The sequence below is a fragment of the Bos grunniens genome, chromosome 26 (assembly GCF_055505025.1).
Source record: "Bos grunniens cultivar Pamir isolate PY7600 chromosome 26, Bosgru_T2T1.0, whole genome shotgun sequence".
Lineage (NCBI taxonomy): Eukaryota > Metazoa > Chordata > Mammalia > Artiodactyla > Bovidae > Bos > Bos grunniens.
In genome coordinates, this window is record NC_141190.1 from 32,857,064 (window position 1) to 32,876,199 (window position 19,136).

Below are 19,136 nucleotides of genomic sequence, written 5' to 3' on the forward strand. Positions count from 1 at the left end.
TTAAATTGACCTAAGTGATATTAATGTTTATCAACCCCAAGTTTTTATTTATTTTTTTCTGGAGGATTTAAGATTTTGGGTGAACACACGACCTGTAATGATGGTAGTGACGTACCTTGATTTGGTTGTAAAGAAAGAAATGCTATTAAATGTTCCCCAAGCACAGATTGGGAGCATTGCTCCATTGAATTGTTTTAAACACAGTAATGAATGCCTTGCTTTACATACCCGGAAGATAAATCTGACTAATAAATATAAGCCTGTCAAAATGGAATCTGGTAGAGCTTCAGCTTGAGACCTCATCTAGTCAGTATTAAGAAAAAGATAGAGCAATGGTGTAGGGGGAAAACCTGGCCTTTTGTTCTTCACATCTGAAGTTTGTTCACTGCAGGCCCCTTTCGCACTTCAAATGCAACAACAGAAATAAGCCCTTCCTGTTCTTCCCTCACCCTACCCACACACACACACATACATACACTCACCCAGTGCTGCTCTCCTGCATGGCCACGTTGCCACCGTGGATTATCTCTTCATCAGCTATTCTTCCCATCACTCCATCCATTTCCCACTGACCAATCAGGCAGCCCTCTTATGAAAGACCAGTGCTTGTTTCAATAAAATGTGAATTCCATACACAGACGCACAGCCATTCTAGATGTTGCTTGTCACAGAACAGAAAGGCATTTGTGCTCCCCAGACTTGAATATCTTTACTTGGATATCTTTACTAGGCGTCCTATGAGAAAAACAAAGATTTTAGGAGATGAAGGCAGGGCTAGTAATAGTATCTGAAATGGAGAAGGTATTTCATTCTGTACAGCTCTGATTAGACAGAGCACACTCAGTGATAAGTGTGAGTACCACACACGTGAGTGTGAACATGCTTGTGGGTACTTAGAAGATGTGTTCAGCTTTTAAGACATGTGAGACAGAAAAAACTGGTTTGTCACAGGTTCTCTACTGACCCAGATAAGGGTAATTGCGGTGATGATTCTGTTCCAAAGACTGTGATCGAGAAGTATCTTCTCAGTTGGTTAGACCAAGGTCAGTGATGCTTAGAAATAGGTGTACTTTAACATATACAGATTTTCATATACTCATATGTATATATTCATACATATACTCAGAATATTTTACAGGAAGACATTGTATTAACTAGATTTAATAGCAATGAGGTCTCTGGAATACTCACCGTTTTGTTTTTATTTTTTTCCTAAGAAAAAGTTTACATTCAACTTTCCAGAAATATCTTTTTTAAAAAATGGGTATCAATGCATTCACCTATTGGCTATGTGTATCTTTCTCTTGTGGGAGGAACTTGGTTAAGCATTTTCTTATTGCTCAGCTTTGTAGCTTAATGTTACTTTTTCAGAAAAGACTCTCCTGACCGCTCCATTTAAAGATTTCCCCTCCTTTTGTTTGAGGCCCTCCCTCATAGCACTGACCCTAATTTATAAGGATTATCCATAACTCATTTTTCACTCGTCTTCTCCAGAAGAATATAAGCTTCCTGAGGGGCATTTTGTTACATGATTGAAAGAAATGAGCATCTCTATTCTTTTATTACAAAGGAAAGTGCTTATTTCTGGAAGTTTCCCACTAACCTTTAGCATTATAAGAACTATAGCCTTTTCCCAGACCACTCTTAAGGAGATATATTGTGGCTATGTGACATTTAAGGATTTGCCTTTGTCTCTCACTGGGCTGAAATTCTTAATACATTCAAGTAGTTCTGCCAAAAATACCATTGTGTTTGTGGGTTTTTTTCTTTAACAATATTACATTTTCTCAGCAAAGTGATAGTTAAGTCTACTTAAGCTAGTCTACCATGCAGCAGTATACTCTTTAATAAGCATTTGGTGGTAGCATTTTAAGCCAATAATGAGTATGGATTTGCTTTTAACTTATTTGCATACTTTAGTGTTGAGCTTTGTTTTTCTCCCTATTTACCAAGAATGATTTCCTAAGTTTACTTTGGTAATTGTTTTTAGGCTATGAAAATGATGGTGGAAATTAGGTTGCAGTATAATAATGTTGCTTTATCATGAATTCGGGTATAATGTTTCTCTCACTGAAATCCTAAAATAAGGGCCATGGGAAGAAATGGTTGAATTTCAGGGCATTTGCTTTAGTAGCTTTGACTTGTGTAAACCTCAGTTTTCCACTTAATTATATGCTGAGTAAAACATATAACCATTTCTCTTTTGCTGCTTTTAAGGCTATAACAAATATTTAAATTAGCCAACATTAAGCTGTCAGCCTCTTCAGTTCAGAGCAGTGATTTCAGAAAATTAATTTTTTTTTAATTTAGAAGTTTAACTCAAAGAGATTAAGATATTTTGGCATGATTCTCTGATCACTGATAAATGAAAAATGTTATTTGAATAACATTGGTAATTCCACACTGAAATAGATCACCCTTAGAATCAGCATTTGAAAAAGCCTCCTCCAAAAAACAGTCCTCAAAGCAAGAATTTAGGGATCCCTTAGAAATATATAGCAGAAGAGTACAGGCTGGAGACTGCTGGCTCTTATTCCCCTGTCAGAAATATTGTCCACCAATAAAGAAATAATTTTTTGAGTTGCTTCAGTGTTCCATCTCCTCACAAATTAAAAACAAAAAAATCTATTATCATAGTCTTTATGAAATACCAGAATTCACCAATGCCACTAGACACCCTTAGCCCCAGAAACACTACTTTTTTACCTCATCAATGTAGAAGGAATATTTTGAGTCACTTGATGAACTTTTCCTCAGGAAGAAAATTTATTTAAATAAACTATGTCAGATGCTTATTTTTCTACTTCTCAAATGACCTTTCAAGTAAATTGTCATACAGAATATTCCTTAGTTACAGCTAGTTTATCACGAGTAAACAGGCATAACTTCTGACACTGGAGGTTTAAAGAATCATCATTAAACCACCAGAATTCAAAAGCAATAATGTTTTATTATTTAAAAATAATCCTTTTTTTTTTTGTATTTTATCTTTAGGCATTAATACTTGTTCAAGAATTAGAGAGCCATGATCTTCTGTTTCTTTATGTTTTCCTTTCAATTCTGTTTTGCAAGTGTGTATTTCCAAAGACAACTATGAAATATATTTAGGATAATTCAGTAAATACTACCTCAGTTTTATTTTCTTTTAGCAAGTTATATTTTGTTAAGTAACAAATACTAGGTAATTTCCAGAAATGGAAGGATTTAGAAGGCAGTTTTATCTTTGTGTGTGTGTATGTATGTGTGTGTGTGTGTATATATGACTATATAAAATAGATTTTCTTTTATAGCAACATCTAAGTATCTCTTGATTCAGATAGTTTTATCATAGCAATCACATGTTGTAGGGAGCTCTTTTGTACCATTAATAACAACTAAAACAAATCATCTTTTTAAGGGAGAGAAAAAGAGAGAAGAGGGAAAAGATGGAATTTGAAAGGGGGGGGGGTGGAAATCTGTTCCTATTCCTTCCCTGAGGCTGAACTGTTTATCAGTCTATCCTCATTCGATAAAAGTGAATTTTATAATAAAATTTTCCCTAATCGGGCACTGTCAGTGGAGGTGTCTTATCGCTGAGAGGAAAATGACACCGATCCTATCGGAAAACAGAAACGATGTCACCATGTTCCCAATCACGGCTCTTCAGCCCCCATATCTACCTTCTCCACAAACACCAAGCAGTGCTTTTTTCATAAGAACATCAAAACCCAGCAAAGTCATTAAAATTGCACCCGCGTAGAGTTGCAGGACCAGCCGCACTAGCGCAAAATGGGATGTGGGAAAACAGACTCTCTAAATGTGCTAATTCCATTGTCACGTGTTTACGGCTTAATTTTAATCAGTTAAAAAAGCCACACATTGCAATAAATTGGCATTATCTTCTGTGACACCAGAAGACACAGTTGGTTCAAGGATTTAGAGGGTCACTGGCAACAGTATATAGTATTACAGACAAAGTATTTTTACGCTTGAACTACGGTAGCTAAGGTACAATCCCCAGTTAAGGCTGCAAACAAAGACTGTAACTGACATTGCACTAGGTTCAACTCACAGACCACCTTCGTCCTTGGGTGGACTTTGTATGCAAAACAAAGAATTTCGAGAATTTTTAACAGAGTAATTTATTCATCATATAAAGAAATTTTAAAATAGCCTTTCAGTGCTGTAGCTTCATTGCATTCTTGGCAGCCGACCAAATGGTCTTTCCTTAGGTCCTCTCAGTAGACTTGTTCTCCAGTCCTGATGTTTCATTGACTGTGTTTACACTGACCATTCGACTTGCGAGCCTAAACAAAGATACATTAACACGCTTGAGGAAATGCAAACAGAAAATAGTGTCATTGACCATTGTTGAAGGCCAACAATGAAAGACTGTCTCTAATGGTCTTAATTTATTAACGTCAAATTAGCACCCATGTATTTTTACACAGTTACGTTCAGAAATTACTGAAGTAGAAACTACTGGCAAACTTAATTTTAATTTGTTCCAGGGCGTTGTTCTTTGGATATACATATCTCTGTTTCAAAGCAGAATAATCCCTTGGACATGGACTGACTATTCTGCATAAGAATATCTGGGAGTAATTTTTAGACAAAAAGATTTATTTTTCCGTGGCAAAGTATAAGATATCACTTTGGTTCTCTGATATTTCAGCTTTGTAAATTGCCAATACATTTATTAATACAACATGGTTTTAAAACATTAGGCATCATCAAGTTTATTTTAAAGAGTGATTAAAATGTCTACAGAAATGTTGGGAATTGTCAAACCTCTATGGTTTGTGAAATAACTGTGGGTGAAAAAAAATCTCAATTTCACCTTGAAACTAGTTTTTTTTTTTTAATTGACATATCTGACCTTGAGGGAGAAAAAAATAAATCAAGTGCAGGCACAACTTTTATGGAATGAAAGAGCTTTAGAATTAAATCATTTGGCAGTGACTGCAAAAAATAAACATTTGTGTGGCTTTTGTTTTAATTTTGTTTAGCACTTTATTGATTTCTTTATACCAGAAGCAATAGAAATAAAAGATGAAGTAATAGTGAACCAAACAAATAATTTTTCAGTGCATTGTGCTTATCTTCACTGTGAGTTTAGTTTTCTATAGTCAGTGTCAAATTGATCAGACCTCTGCTGTGTGATTGAAGTTCATTTTTAAAAAAACAAAAAACAAACCTCACATTGTACGTTAAAATGGTTAAGTTGTAGTGTCACTGAAACAGTTATTCTGCTTGTACTCACTTTGCCACAGAGGCTGGCTGAGTTACTCTACTTCTTCCATGTTTAAACAGCTTGAGTAAATTTACAGGGTCACTTTTTTTTTTTTTTTTTCCTTTTTAATAATAGAAAAAAGGAATGAGTGCAAATTTTGAGCACAGTTCTTTTCTCTGCTAGGATTAGCAGCCTGCTCTGCATGAAGGGAGGGAAAAGTTGGGAGTATATGTAAAGAATTTTCCTGTAGGATAGCTCTTGGTATTTTAAAGGAGACACTCACGAAAACTAACAGGCAGATGATTTGGGTACAATGGAATGCTGGGTTTTGTCACATCTAAAAAAGTAATTTCATTGATTTTGCTCAGACTTTATGAGTAACTGTGCGTCTTTTGTCAAAATTTTTTCTTTCCTTGTCTTTTTTATTTTTTTCTTTTGAGAAGAGTTAATTTACATTTTTGAATATGTGTGTGTGTGTGTGAGATATGTATTTTCCTTATTGTACATTAATGTTAAAAAGGTTGAGGGAGATGATTGTTATGTGCTGCCTTGAAAGGAAAAGCACCTTCTCTATAGTTGCTGGAAATCCATAGGATGTGTTGATTGAAGGTTTATGTATGGCAATGTATTTATCAAGTTCATTCATGATGTAGGAGAACAGAGTTTATTCACTTTCTTATCGCCTGTACCATAAAATAATAGGCCTCTGTTTAATTAGCCTAATACAATTGTTAAATTGAAATAATGTTTCTGATTTAAAATATGTAATGCATGTACTTAGTGTCTTTTCAGGAAAAGATTATTTTAAAAGAGATTACAAATCACAGTGTCATATGCTATGCTGACAGGAAGCAACTATTGAAATATTAACTCAGCCACAAAACACCATGTTTCTTTAGATTTTTGGCAGTGGAGCAAATAGAAAAATTTCAAACTTATTTAAAAAAATGTAACGCTTCATGTTGAATGAAAAAGATCTTTTTATGTATATGTTGTATTTATTTTCAGCTTATTTTAGTTTCACAAATAACAGTGAACATCATGATGCAATAGAAACATAATTATTTTATGTGTACCTCTCATTTTTAAAACCATATTTTTTAACTCTATTTATAACTACAAAATTGAGTGCTTTCCCACATCAGTTAACGTTGTATTATACTTTTCTACACATAGGCTGCGCCATTGAGCCACTAGTCAAAGAAATATTTCTTGAACTGCCTGTAGTGTGTGGACATGGAACATAGAGCAAATGGTAATGAAAAAGACCAGTTATTAGCTTTTTAAATGTTTGTTACTATAATTAATATAGGAAAAAGGCATATTTTGATATAACTAACATTTTTGGTTATAAGATATTTTCTAATAATTTTAGATTTAATGCTTTTTAAAAATAGTTTAAGTTTCAAGTTTTAATTACTCCGTATTTTCTACAGATATTAGTAAGTGTATAAGAAAAACATAAATCTAGAAGAAATATAATTTTTAATTTAGATTCATGACATCATTTTAGTATTTTTCTATTGACTGAGGACTATCTCAGATTTATTGTAATTTAAAAGGTAAACACTTTTAAATAACTTTGAAGTGTCAGATAATAATTAACATAAGTATGTCCCTGGAAATTTTACATTGAAATCTAACTATTTAACTTTGGTATCTACATAAGAAATTTGTGAAGTCCAAATGAATAGTGTTTCTCTTCTAATGGAAGAGAAATTGTTCAGTAAATCTAAGTAAGAACAGTTAACAAACTGTTATGCATTATGAGTAAATACTGCATTTTCCTTTTAATTTTTATTAATATTGAGACTTACTGGCATATGAAAAACTGTAGTAATATCTCTATTGATTTTTGTTCTTTGATTCTAGAATATATTAAAATAATAGATTTTAAATAGTATTTGAAACTATATTACATTTCAACCTCAATGTTTCTTAACTTGCATATGTTAGAAAATAAACTTTTAAGTATAACCTAATATTTTTGTTACAAATATGAGAAAGCTAACTTTTATATATAGTTTACGTATGTATAACTAAATCTGACGTCATCTTTTGATCTTTAAATTTTGTGGATCTGCAGATTCTGAAAGCAGAGTGCTCAGGGACTATTTCTTTGCATAAATTCATTCATTTTGTGTAAATCTTTGTTTTCTTAATGACCTTGAGAAAAGTAAGCTATTGTTCTCTGTTAATGCAGAAGTCTGGGACTGAAAATTTAAGCAATTAATATTATAATTAATTGATGGCAAAAGTTCTGGAAATGTCACTGTGGTTGGCAAATGCAACTCCTGCTTGCATCCCGAGTTCCCAAGGCTTTGCATGGTCCTACTCATAAACGCTTCCCTAGATACCCATTACTTCATATCTGAATCTTCAGGGGAAAGTTTCTAGAAAGTATGTTCAGCAGCCAGTTACATGTTCAGGAAGTCCTTCCCATTGTTTATACTGAGGCTGACTCACTGCCAATTTGGACACAGTATCTCGGTTTATCATAAAAAAAAAAAAAAAAAACCTTACTTGGATCAAATAAAAATCTTTTCTATGTAGTACAACATATGTTTGTAAAACACCATATTTATAGCTTATAATATAATTTATTTTATAAAATGTGGTTTTCTTAGGAGTGTAACTTTTTACCAGTTCATGAATTCATAAATGAATGTCAGCTCCATTTTTCATTACCAAGAATAATGTGATGTGAAAATGTATTATTGCTTCCATTTATATCATCTTAATTTTATTAAGAAAAATAAGTCTGATATTAATCACATTAGAATTAACAGCATGATTTGAAATTTATGGCATCAGATTAACATATATTTCATTTCTTATTTATATTGTGTAGTTAAATGTTGTTTTCTGATGGTGACTAGAGTAAAATACCCTGATGCTGGGAAAGATTTGAAGGCAGGAGGAGAAGGGAGTGATAGAGGATGAGATGATTGGATGGCATCACCGACTCAATGAACATGAGTTTGAGCAAACTCTGGGAGTTAGTGAAGGAAGGACAGGGAAGCCTGGCGTGCTACAGTCCATGGGGTTACAAAGAGTCAGATACAACTTAGTGATTGAACAAAAACCACGACAATAGGTACAAAAGCCAAGGTAGTATAATTGTGGAAAGATGATGATTCTTGTAACTCAGACTGTGTTCTGGGAATCTGCCAAGTTGGATAATGGATATTGTTAATCTGTTACTTGTCAAATACCTCTATGGTATGATTTGAGATACCCAGTAAGTGCTGTATTGGTGATGTGTCCAAATCCAAGACTAACACAGTTATTCCAAAGTGTATAGTATTGTATTACAGAACATGTCTCTCTGTTAATGACTGTAGATTACCTGGGTCTTTCTGGAAAAGAGTGCTGTTTTATTAATAAATGAAGATGAGTACTAAGGATTAGCACTTAGACACACATCTGTGTCCCCAGAACTAGATTGACCTTTATTTAGGTATTACTGCATCTTAAAATGGCTAGACTGACTTTGACTATCTGGCGGTTATGTTATTGCCTTCTCCAATCCTATAGCATTACCCAACAGCTAAAAATTACCAGGTGCGTAAATGGCAACCCACTCCAGTACTCTTGCCTGGAGAATCCCTTGGATGGAGGAGCCTGGTGGGCTACAGTCCATGGGGTCGCAAAGAGTGGGACACGACTGAGCAACTTCACTTTAAATGTCATATTTTACTTACTTTTATTGTTTATTCAGTTTGGGGATTATCACGGCTTCATGCTTTCCCTCCTGCTTCCTATAACTCTCCCTTGACCACCTCTTCTCTGTGCTTCTCTTCTATGGAGCAGGCGTACTCAAGAGTGGAAACTCACATAGGTTCATTAAATGCCTTCTAGAAATGAGAAGGGAAGCAACCATTTGTTGAATGCCTTCTCTGACCCGAGCACACACTTCAGTCTTCACAATAATCTTAGAAGGTTTTGTTACAAACAAGAAAACTGAGGTCCAGAGAAGTTAAGCTCCCAGCCTAAATGAAGGACCATCTGAAGTCCTATCCTTTACGTTTTTTTCATCTTCCTATGCTAAAGATAGTGTTTCATTCTCCTAGCTGACTTCTAGTATAGAAAACAGAATTGAAAGATAGGCTGGAACATCTCTTGGGTTCATGATTGGAAGGCAGAGGTTAGCATTTTGCCCTCTTCACAGAGCTAACCCCCATAGCAGTGTTGTCTATAATGCTGCTGGCTAATATCTGTACCTTGGTGAGTATGAGCACTGACTAGCAAAGAGGGTATCCAGGGAAAACTTCGGAAGGTGGTAACGTGATGTTGCTATGAGCGCACTTCTGAATGTGGGTTAGAAACCAAATCAGTACCACCTGGGTGCTTAGTAACAGCACAGCTTCCTGCGCCCCGATGTTAATTGACCGGATCAGGATCTCTGGAGGTGTGGCCCAGGCATCTTCACTTCTGAGAAGTAACTTCTGGTGTTTCTGAAGCATCCTAACTTCTGAGGCTTATTGCTTTCATGTATGAAGCATGTATGAACCTGAGAGAGCCTGTGCTTTGAAACTCCACGAGCTTCTCTGCAAAGTCTGCTTTTCTCTGGAGAATTGTCTTTTCTCTGCAGAGTGTCCATTTAGTACCACCAATTGCCTGCATTTTGGTGCTCAGACGCTCAAAGACATAATTAAGGGAATTTCTTCTTTAAAAGCTTACTGCCCAGTGTCTCGTACCATTATATGGCTGGTTTATTTGTTGGTCGTTCTTCAAATATGAAGTGAAATGTTGCCCTGAACAGCATCGTAGTAAAATATAAGAATTATCTTCCGTGAAAAATGAAGTCAGGGCATACATCTGGGAATCCAACTGACTCTCAACCGCCTGTGTACAAAAATGTTTCTTAAGTTTGAAAACAGATAGCTGCCTGAAGGTCGCATATTTCAGGTCAGCTTCCCTGTTTCCTTCATTCTTGCCCTGTGGCAAAGCAAGGAAAGACCTCCAATATCGGCACTCCAGTAGTAAGGGGGTAAAAAGAGTGAGCCTGGAAGGAAACCCAATATCGGCACTCCAGTAGTAAGGGGGTAAAAAGAGTGAGCCTGGAAGGAAACCCAATATCGGCACTCCAGTAGTAAGGGGGTAAAAAGAGTGAGCCTGGATTTCTAATCATTAGGATGTGGAATATTCTAATTTTCAGTTGGATAAATTAGCATGCAGTATATTTCAGGTTGAAAGTTCCATGAACGTTGACCATATTTTGCGACATAAGCCAAAAAGTGTAGTACCTTTAATGAAATAAAATATTTAAATAAAGTGTTTAACGTTCAAAGTGAAGCATTGTTTGTATAACAACCTGGGTATCTCTGTGCAGGATATTTCTCTGAAGAGGCTAAAATGCCAGCTGAATTTTTATCTATTTTCTCACCAACTTCTGGTGTCAATAAAGGAAGTCAGCACATTTTGTCTCTTTGAAGTTATTGTCTGCCTTAGAATTTTTTCACGTTCCTCCTTCCTGGTTTCTGCTGAAAGAACCAAGGTATAAGAATTAATAAATAACAGACTAATAATAACAGTTCTGGTAAACATTTATTGAGCAGTTATTATGTGCCAGGTGCCATGTTAAAGAGTTTATATAGATTATTTCCTTCAATTCTGAAACAGCCCTATGAATAGTATTATCCTTCCTTTACAGATGAGAAAATCAACAACCAATGCAACTAATATCAATATTTATCAAGCATTTTCTATGTGCTAGGTCCTACCCTGTGCTATTCCCTATGTTATCTTAATCTTCAAAACATTCTGTCTGTAGTAGATGGGTATTTATTTTTATTTCACACATGAGGAGACTGAAGTTGAAAAATGAAGCGGCTTATTCAAAATGACATTAACTGGCAGATACTAGAGTTTGCATGGCCTCTTGATTCTTCATTCTACTTGATGTTTGTCCTAAGCTACATGTAAACTATCTTCCCATCTTATTTATTCTTTCCATGTTTATACTCTGAAGAAAAAACTAGTAATGTCTCATGTATCCAGTGACCCATCTCAAGGAAATGTACTCTTTTCTAGGGGACAACACTAATCTTGGAAAGATATCTTAGGATGCCTTAAAAAAAAAAACCCACAACAAAAATGCATTATTTGGTAATGGTTGAGAACATGTGTTTGAATCAGGCTTCGGTTTAAGTCCTGCTTTACTAGCTGTGTAACTTTGGAAACTGATACTCTGGCTCAGTTTCATCATCAGTAAGATGAAAATAATGATAGTATTTTGTGTACCTAGTTAGCGCTCAGTGAAAGGTATTAGGGGTGGGTGGTGTTGATGTTATTCCTCCATTTAAGTCATTTAAAAAGTTCATTTTTCAATTCTTTAGTTGTTTGCTTATTTTTATTTCTCAACCCTCAGCAGAAGGGTTAAATTAAAGTAAGAAGGCTAGACACCATAAAATAAGAGAATTACTGTTAAAGAAAGAGTCATAAAACTGTTTTTAAACAATCAAATAATGGTTGCTCATAATAATAAATTTAAGTCAATTAAAAAAATGGAAATATTCTCTATTCTTTGTTCAAGGAGACAATGAAGGGTATTTTCATGGTGTATTTTAGAAGTTTCTCATTAATTAAATAAATGTTTGTTGCTTGAAGTTAAATCAGTTTTAATTATCTGGAAAGTTTTCTTTCCTCAAATACCCTGTTTCACTACAATGCTAGATAAATTAGTTGTTACCCAAAGCCTGTAGTGCTTTAAGTTTATTAGGGGTGACAGACCCAAAATGCTACAGGGTTCACACATGTAAACCACGTAACATAGTGAGTTGAGCTTATCATAGCTGATCTTGAGGGAGCATGCCCCCACCCAAAACCATTTGGTGTTTAAAAACATCGTGCTGGCCAAAGAGATGTGCCTGGAGCCGGCATTTAGCTCAAAGTTCATGACCCCCTGGAACAGATCGCATTCATGGCCTTTCAACTAGCTGTGTGCATGTTCACCTTGGAATCTGCTCCACTACCTGAAAAGTCTGAGTACCTTAGGAGTCAAGACTAAGCCTTAGACCTGTTTATGTCCCACTGCCTTTCCTGCCCAGTACCTGCATTTGGGGGTTATATAACTCTTGCTGATGACACAGGGTGTGTTTACTGGGAGTGGTGGGGGTGGTGGATGGGGGGTACATATGCATGAATTCCAAACAACATCCATGAAATTGTTTCATTGGTACACATGAAAAGACAATGATGTTCATATGTTTGGTGAAAATTTTTCAAGAAACCAAAAGGTAACACTAGAGCCCAAAGGAGATTGTGTCTCCTGTGCTGTCTGTTCTTAACTGGGAGGCAGCACAATATAAGTGGAAAGACCATGGAATGAAAAAGAGATCCAGATTTTAATTCCAACTTCATCATGTGCTGTCCTTTAGGACAGATGTAGGATAATTATTCATTCTCTGCTTCCTCCTGCTTCTAGAGATCTTGATATTTTCTAGCAAGCTCGGTAAGAAGTGCATTAAAAATGCATGGTAGTTGAGGTAGATCCAAGATCTAGTTGTGAAACGACCTTCAGAACATACCTGTCATATTGCCTAAACGAATGAAGCAGTAATTCTTATTCCAGTAAACACTACAACTCCTTCACTTCCCCCCCTTATTTTAAATGAAGTAGAACTAATGCCAGCATCTACCTTACCTTTGTTTTTGTAAACAATGTTCCCCCAAAGCTTCAGGACATGATAAATTGTTGAAGTGTTCAATTTGTGTGTGTGTGTGTGTCTGTGTTGTGTAACCTTTCATTCTCATCGATCTCTTCAGGTTCCTAGGGAATACTAGAGTTTTTTATAATACTAAAGTTTTAATTCCACTTTATATGAGTTACTTAAATTACAGTACTCATTGTATTCTCTGAATCATCAGTTCCCAGGTATCTGAGTTTAAAAAATCAAATCAATCAAGTGACGAGTACTGTTTTAGGCACTGGAAAGAGCATGAATCTAATAGGCAAGACAGAAAATAAAATTGGTGAGCACAGTGTAGAAAGATGCATTGGGTGAAGGAAGATTTCAATGTCCTGGTCTAATTTTGGAGATTCCCAGGTGAGCAAAGGAAAACACCAGATGAATTCGACTTGGCTGGCAGTAGACTGTCTTGCTAAATTATTTGTGTGGCATTCCCCAGTCTTAAACCCCGATATTTGCATTTCCTCCTTGAAAAGATTTAGCTCAACCATTTCATTTTAAGAGATAAAATAATTGCGTACCGATGCATCAGGTGGCTGTTCCATGTTTACCCAGCCAGTTAGGGGCAGAGGACAGATATAGATTCCATGTCACTGTTGTACTTCGCTTCACTAACATGCAGTTTCCATGACCACAGGGACCTTGTATGGTTTGCGCACCACTGTGTATCTCTTTGGTGCTAATAGTAGGCACTAAATAAATATCTGTAGAATGAATGATTGATTTCTCTCTTGAGATTTCACAGCCTAAAAATCTTTTTGCTTTCCCTCACCTAATGATGTCTTTCCCTTGGCACAGAAAGCTAATGAAAGTTGGGTCGTGTTCCTGTGGCTCGTTTCCACTTTCTGGTTTACTGATAGATCTAACTTATGGATCTTTTCATTATAATCTCTGTAGATGTTTTCATAAATGTACAAGACATTCATCATGTGCATTTAAATATCACCGATGCTTGCCTTCTCTTTACAAGAGTGCATTTTGATAACAGCCAGACGTACAGCGGGTTTCTGCTTCCTGCAATAAACGATTGTTTGTGTCCATCATGTTCTCAAGACTGTTTGGTTCATCTTTGTCCATGATATGTGTGTGCCCTCCAGGGAAACATGCTGGCTTCATTTTATGGTTCAGTTGAATTAATGCCATCTTCATTTAAAGTAGAAAATGTTAAAGTAATTACAGAACTAAATTACCTTTCCCTTTATGAAATTAATGTTTAAGATATAACTTGAAGGATAGCACTCTGTTATTCTCATGATTATTTATGAAGATATAGTCATAAAATCATTTCATAGCTTTGTTTACTTTCTAGGCAGCCCTGGAACTATTTAAGGCCATTCTGCTTGATAAACTTCACCATTTTACCATTTAGATTGTTCTGTTCAGTTAATACTGTTGCATAATTTTCAATGATGTCTTCTTAAAGTGAATTTTTACACTTACCTGTTAATTGTACAGCAAAGTTTAAACCTCTCAGAGTATTCATGATGATTTTCCTCTGTTCATTCTATATATTTATCTTTTGCCTTTCCCCATCCTGTTTCCTCTGAAAAGACTAGAACTTCCCATTTCTACTCATTAACAGTTCTTTCCTACCTGAATTATATATGCATATTATTTTAGCATGCATTTAATTTCCCAATCATTTCTGAGTAGCTACTAGGTATGGTGCACTGAGCTGACATTCAGCTGACACTTATATTTAATAGTCTCAGAACTGTGCCATTTTCAAAATATAAACTTTGGGATGTAAAGAAAATAAAATCTATTTCAAAGTGGAACTTTGGAATAAATATCAAACTCTCAAGAGTGTCTTGAGGTGGGGTGTTGATTATTGTTACCTGTAATAGTAAAAATTTAATAATGCATTACTTTCATAATCAGAAGACTTAACAATAAGATGTTTCCTGGTAACTACATCAAGAAATCCCTTGTCCTGTCAGATCAGTTCAGTTCAGTCGCTCAGTTCTGTCTGACTTTTTGCAACCCCATCGATTGCAGCATGCCAGGCCTCCCTGTCCATCACCAACTCCTGGAGTTTACTCAAACTCATATCCATTGAGTCGGTGATGCCATCCAGCCATCTCATCCTCTGTCGTCACCTTGTCCTCCCGCCTTCAATCTTTTCCAGAATCAGGGTCTTTTCAAATGAGTCAGTTCTTCACATCAGGTGGTCAAAGGATTAGAGTTTAAGCTTCAACATCAGTCCTTCAACGAATATTTAGGACTGATTTCCTTCAGGATGGACTAGTTGGATCTCCTTGCAGTCCAAGGGATTCTCAGGAGTCTTCTCCAACACCACAGTTCAAAAGCATCAATTCTTCGGTGCTCAGCTTTCTTCACAGTCCAACTCTCACATCCATACATGACCACTGGAAAAAACATAGATTTCACTAGACAGACCTTTGTTGGCAAAGTAATGTCTCTGCTTTTGAATATGCTATCTAGGTTGGTCATAACTTTTCTTCCAAGGAGCAAGCGTCTTTTAATTTCATGGCTGCAGTCATTTTGGAGCCCCCAAAAATAAAGTCAGCCACTGTTTCCACTGTTTCCCCATCTATTTGCCATGAAGTGATGGGACCAGATATCATGATCTTCATTTTCTGAATGTGGAGTTTTAAGCCAGCTTTTTCACTCTCCTCTTTCACTTTCATCAAGAGGCTCTTTAGTTCTTCTTTGCTTTCTGCCATAAGGGTGGTGTCATCTGCATATCTGAGGTTATTGATATTTCTCCCAGCAATCTTGATTCCAGCTTGTGCATCATCCAGCCCAGCGTTTATCATGATGTACTCCACATATAAGTTAAATAAGCCAAATTTCCCGATCTGGAACCAGTCTGTTGTTCCATGTCCAGTTCTAACTGTTGCTTCCTGACCTGCATACAGATTCCTCAGGTCAGGTGGTCTGGTATTCCCATCTCTTTAAGGATTTTCCAGAGTTTGTTGTGATCCACACAGTCAAAGGCTTTGGCATAGTCAATAAAGCAGAAGTAGATATTTTTCTGGAACTCTCTTGCTTTTTCAATGATCCAGAGGATGTTGGCAATTTGAACTCTGATTCCTCTGCCTTTTCTAAAACCAGCTTGAACATCTGAAAGTTCATGGTTCACATTGTGCTAAAGCTTGGCTTGGCTTTAGTAATGTTGAGCATAACTTTGCTAGCATGTGAGATGAATGCAATTGTGTGGTAGTTTGAGCATTCTTTGGCATTGCCTTTCTTTGATATTGGAATGAAAATGAGCCTTTTCCTGTGGCTTGTGGCCACTGCTGAGTTTTCCAAATTTGCTGGTGCATTGAGTGCAGCACTTTCACAGCATCATCTTTTAGGATTTGAAATAGCTCAACTGGAATTCCATCACCTCTACTGGCTGTGTTCATAGTGATGCTTCCTAAGACCCACTTGACTTCACATTCCAGGATGTCTGGCTATAGGTGAGTGATCACACCATCCTGATTATCTGGGTCATGAAGCTCTTTTTTGTACAGTTCTTCTGTGTATTCTTGTCCTATATCTTAGTGCATAATATGTACAGGGAATGAACTGTACATATCTGGGTGATATTTTTCAAATTTTTCGATCATGACATAATAAATACATTTCACATCACCATGCATATTACACACATATACACATAACATAGCTGAAATGAATATTTCACAAAAAGATACATATCTTTTTAAGTATGAGTAATGTACACTTTTAACTCTGTATAGGCAGAGAAGCCTGGTGAGCTATAGTGCATGGGGTCGCAAGAGTTGGACACAGTGTAACAACTAAGCCACCACCAATGCACACTAATATTTTCTAATCTTGTCTTTTTTTTTTTTTTTTAAGAAATTTCAGTCTTGATTTCTAAATTGATTTTATAGTCCATCTACAAAGTCACAGTCCACAGTTTGTGTTGGGGGTACACAGATAAATCTTTTTTAGTCCTAATTTACAGCTTGTATATTCTAATAAGAAACATAATGCATGTATAAAAAGAACTCTTATTGAGGTATTCGACATGTAAGTTCTATAAGATAATATTTCCTGAATATCTAACATCTATGAACCGCAGCCACAACATTCATTTCATCTATGTACCGCTATTCAGTTTTATTTACTTAACATTTTTGTATCAATCAGCTTTAAGAAGATGGAAATTTTTTTATTACATAGCCTTGTCCTATGTGAAATCATGAGTTAGATGCTACAGTTTCTTCTAATACCTAAATATGTAAGTAATTGTATAAATACTAAAGTAAAAAAAGATTTTATGTATCACTGGCAGACCCCCACTCTTTGGTAAATAGTTAAAAACGAAGCATGTTACAGGGGTTTGGGAAATTAAGTCTGGATTTACAGAGAGGGTAGCACTTGGGGGTGGGCCTTGAAGGTGGAAGAGGTCACAAAGGAGAACATCTGCTGTGGATAGAGCACTGTGAACAAATGCACAGTGAATAAAAAGTTGTTTGGGGAACAGCAAAGTAGAAAGTTTAGCTACAGGCATTGAACACAGGTGGGGATTTGCAGGAGGTAAGGAAGGAAAGGCAGTGAGAACGTATAGGACCATGAATGCCAAAGAGGTGGGTCTTAATGTCATGGGCAATTAAAAGCTATTAAAGGTATTTGAACAATGGGGTGATATAATGAAACCTATACTTAGGGAACATTATCCCAGCAGTAGTGTGGGAAAGAAACTGAAAAGAAAGGACTGATTTGAATTATAATGTAATTTTAAAAATTGTGTTTTTAAATCAGACATAGATCTTATGTCTTTCATTAGATTAAATAAACACCCTTCCAGCCCGTCAAGAACTGCAGGAGGGTACAAGACGGGGAAGAAAACACCACCAGACCACCAGACCCACTCACTGTTTGACTTTCAGCAAATCATTTACTCATTCTCTATTTCTGTTCTTTTTTTCAAATGGGATGAATAATGCCTTTCCTTTCTCATAGACCTGCTGAGAAAAGCAAATGAAAAAAGTGTGAAAACCTTATGCAAATAAATGTAAATTAGCTTTCTTATTGTATTTGAACTTTTTGAGCCAAACAGGTGACCTGATAATAATTATGATTTAGGAGATGAGTCTGACCAGTGGCACACCAAATAACTCAGAAGAGAAAGAACCGTGAGGAAGAGCATTTAGGACACTGTGGCAGCAGGCCATAGAAGTCTTAATTAAGCTTGAACTAGAGTTGTAGAATTAGGAATGAAGAAAAGAGGGCAGATGAAGAGACATCACTGAGGCAGACTCAACCAAGGCTCAGCCATTGGGCTGTAAGGACAGGCAGTGGGGAGCATGGAGTGAAGAGAGGGGAGGGGAGAGAAATTCTTGGTGGTTCCAGGTTTCCTTCTGAGTAAAAGGTGTGCCATTAACGGTAAAGGAACATTGAAAGAAGGAATAGGTTTGGGGGTGGGGGAAGACCCGAGTTTCAGGTATCAACAAGACGCTCAAGTTATACTGTTGAGCAGGCAGTTGGAATTTGAAGATTAAAACTTAAGAATGAGGTTATAGCTGGATATATAGAATATAGACATAAACTGTCCTTGAAGTGATGATAATTTAAGCCTATGTATTTCAAACTTTTGCCTTTTAAGTGCTACTTAAAAGCTTTTTGCCATACTTGGGACCAATACTTGTACTCTTACTTGATATTTCAAAATCTATTTAAAATTAACTTACTTTTTAAAAGCATAGCCCATTCTCATTTATAATAATATTTCTGAAATCGCTGAGTTTGATGTGATAGATATAGGTTTTAAAAATACCAATTAAAATAAACACACAATTAACTATATATCATGATTATAAGATGCGCATCTTTTCACAATTTAACATTTCTGAAAGTAGGATGTTTTACCATTGATGGCATCATGCAATCTCTGTTGGCCAGCCAGTGGTGGGGATATACTTGTCAATGTCAGCATATAAATCAACTTGGTTGTTACTCCTAGTGGCGTGAGTGGAAAACTGCAGTCCCTCAATATTTCAGTTAGCAAACCATTTAAAGATCTTTAGAGAAACGAATATGGGTTTTAACTATTGTCTGAAAACCTTACTCTCTGGTACAAATAAGAAAGCAGTAACATGGAGACTGGCAGAATGAGTATCAGCACTGTGGAAGAGAGTTCCAGTCGAAGTAGTTGAAGACACATGAGAAATGTCTCAGCCCCAACGCTCCTGATGGCTCCTAGGATATCCATGACTCTGAGCTGAAAAGCGGTTCGGAAGAGTTAAACATGA

General features: G+C 36.1%; 1 protein-coding gene across 26 annotated transcripts in view; it reads left to right on the forward strand.

Moving 5' to 3' along the window:
- VTI1A (vesicle transport through interaction with t-SNAREs 1A) overlaps nt 1-19,136 on the forward strand; it is a 379,768-nt gene that overhangs the window by 111,007 nt on the left and 249,625 nt on the right. For 2 of the 26 annotated variants that reach the window (XM_086379071.1, XM_086379072.1), the window contains one exon: nt 6,389-6,689. The exons of the other annotated variants lie outside the window; for them this stretch is intronic. In XM_086379071.1, the coding sequence (XP_086235197.1) occupies nt 6,389-6,459 (71 nt within the window). In that variant the 3' untranslated portion in view covers nt 6,460-6,689. Of the gene's footprint in view, nt 1-6,388; nt 6,690-19,136 lie in introns of those variants that run through there. 26 annotated transcript variants of the gene reach the window in all.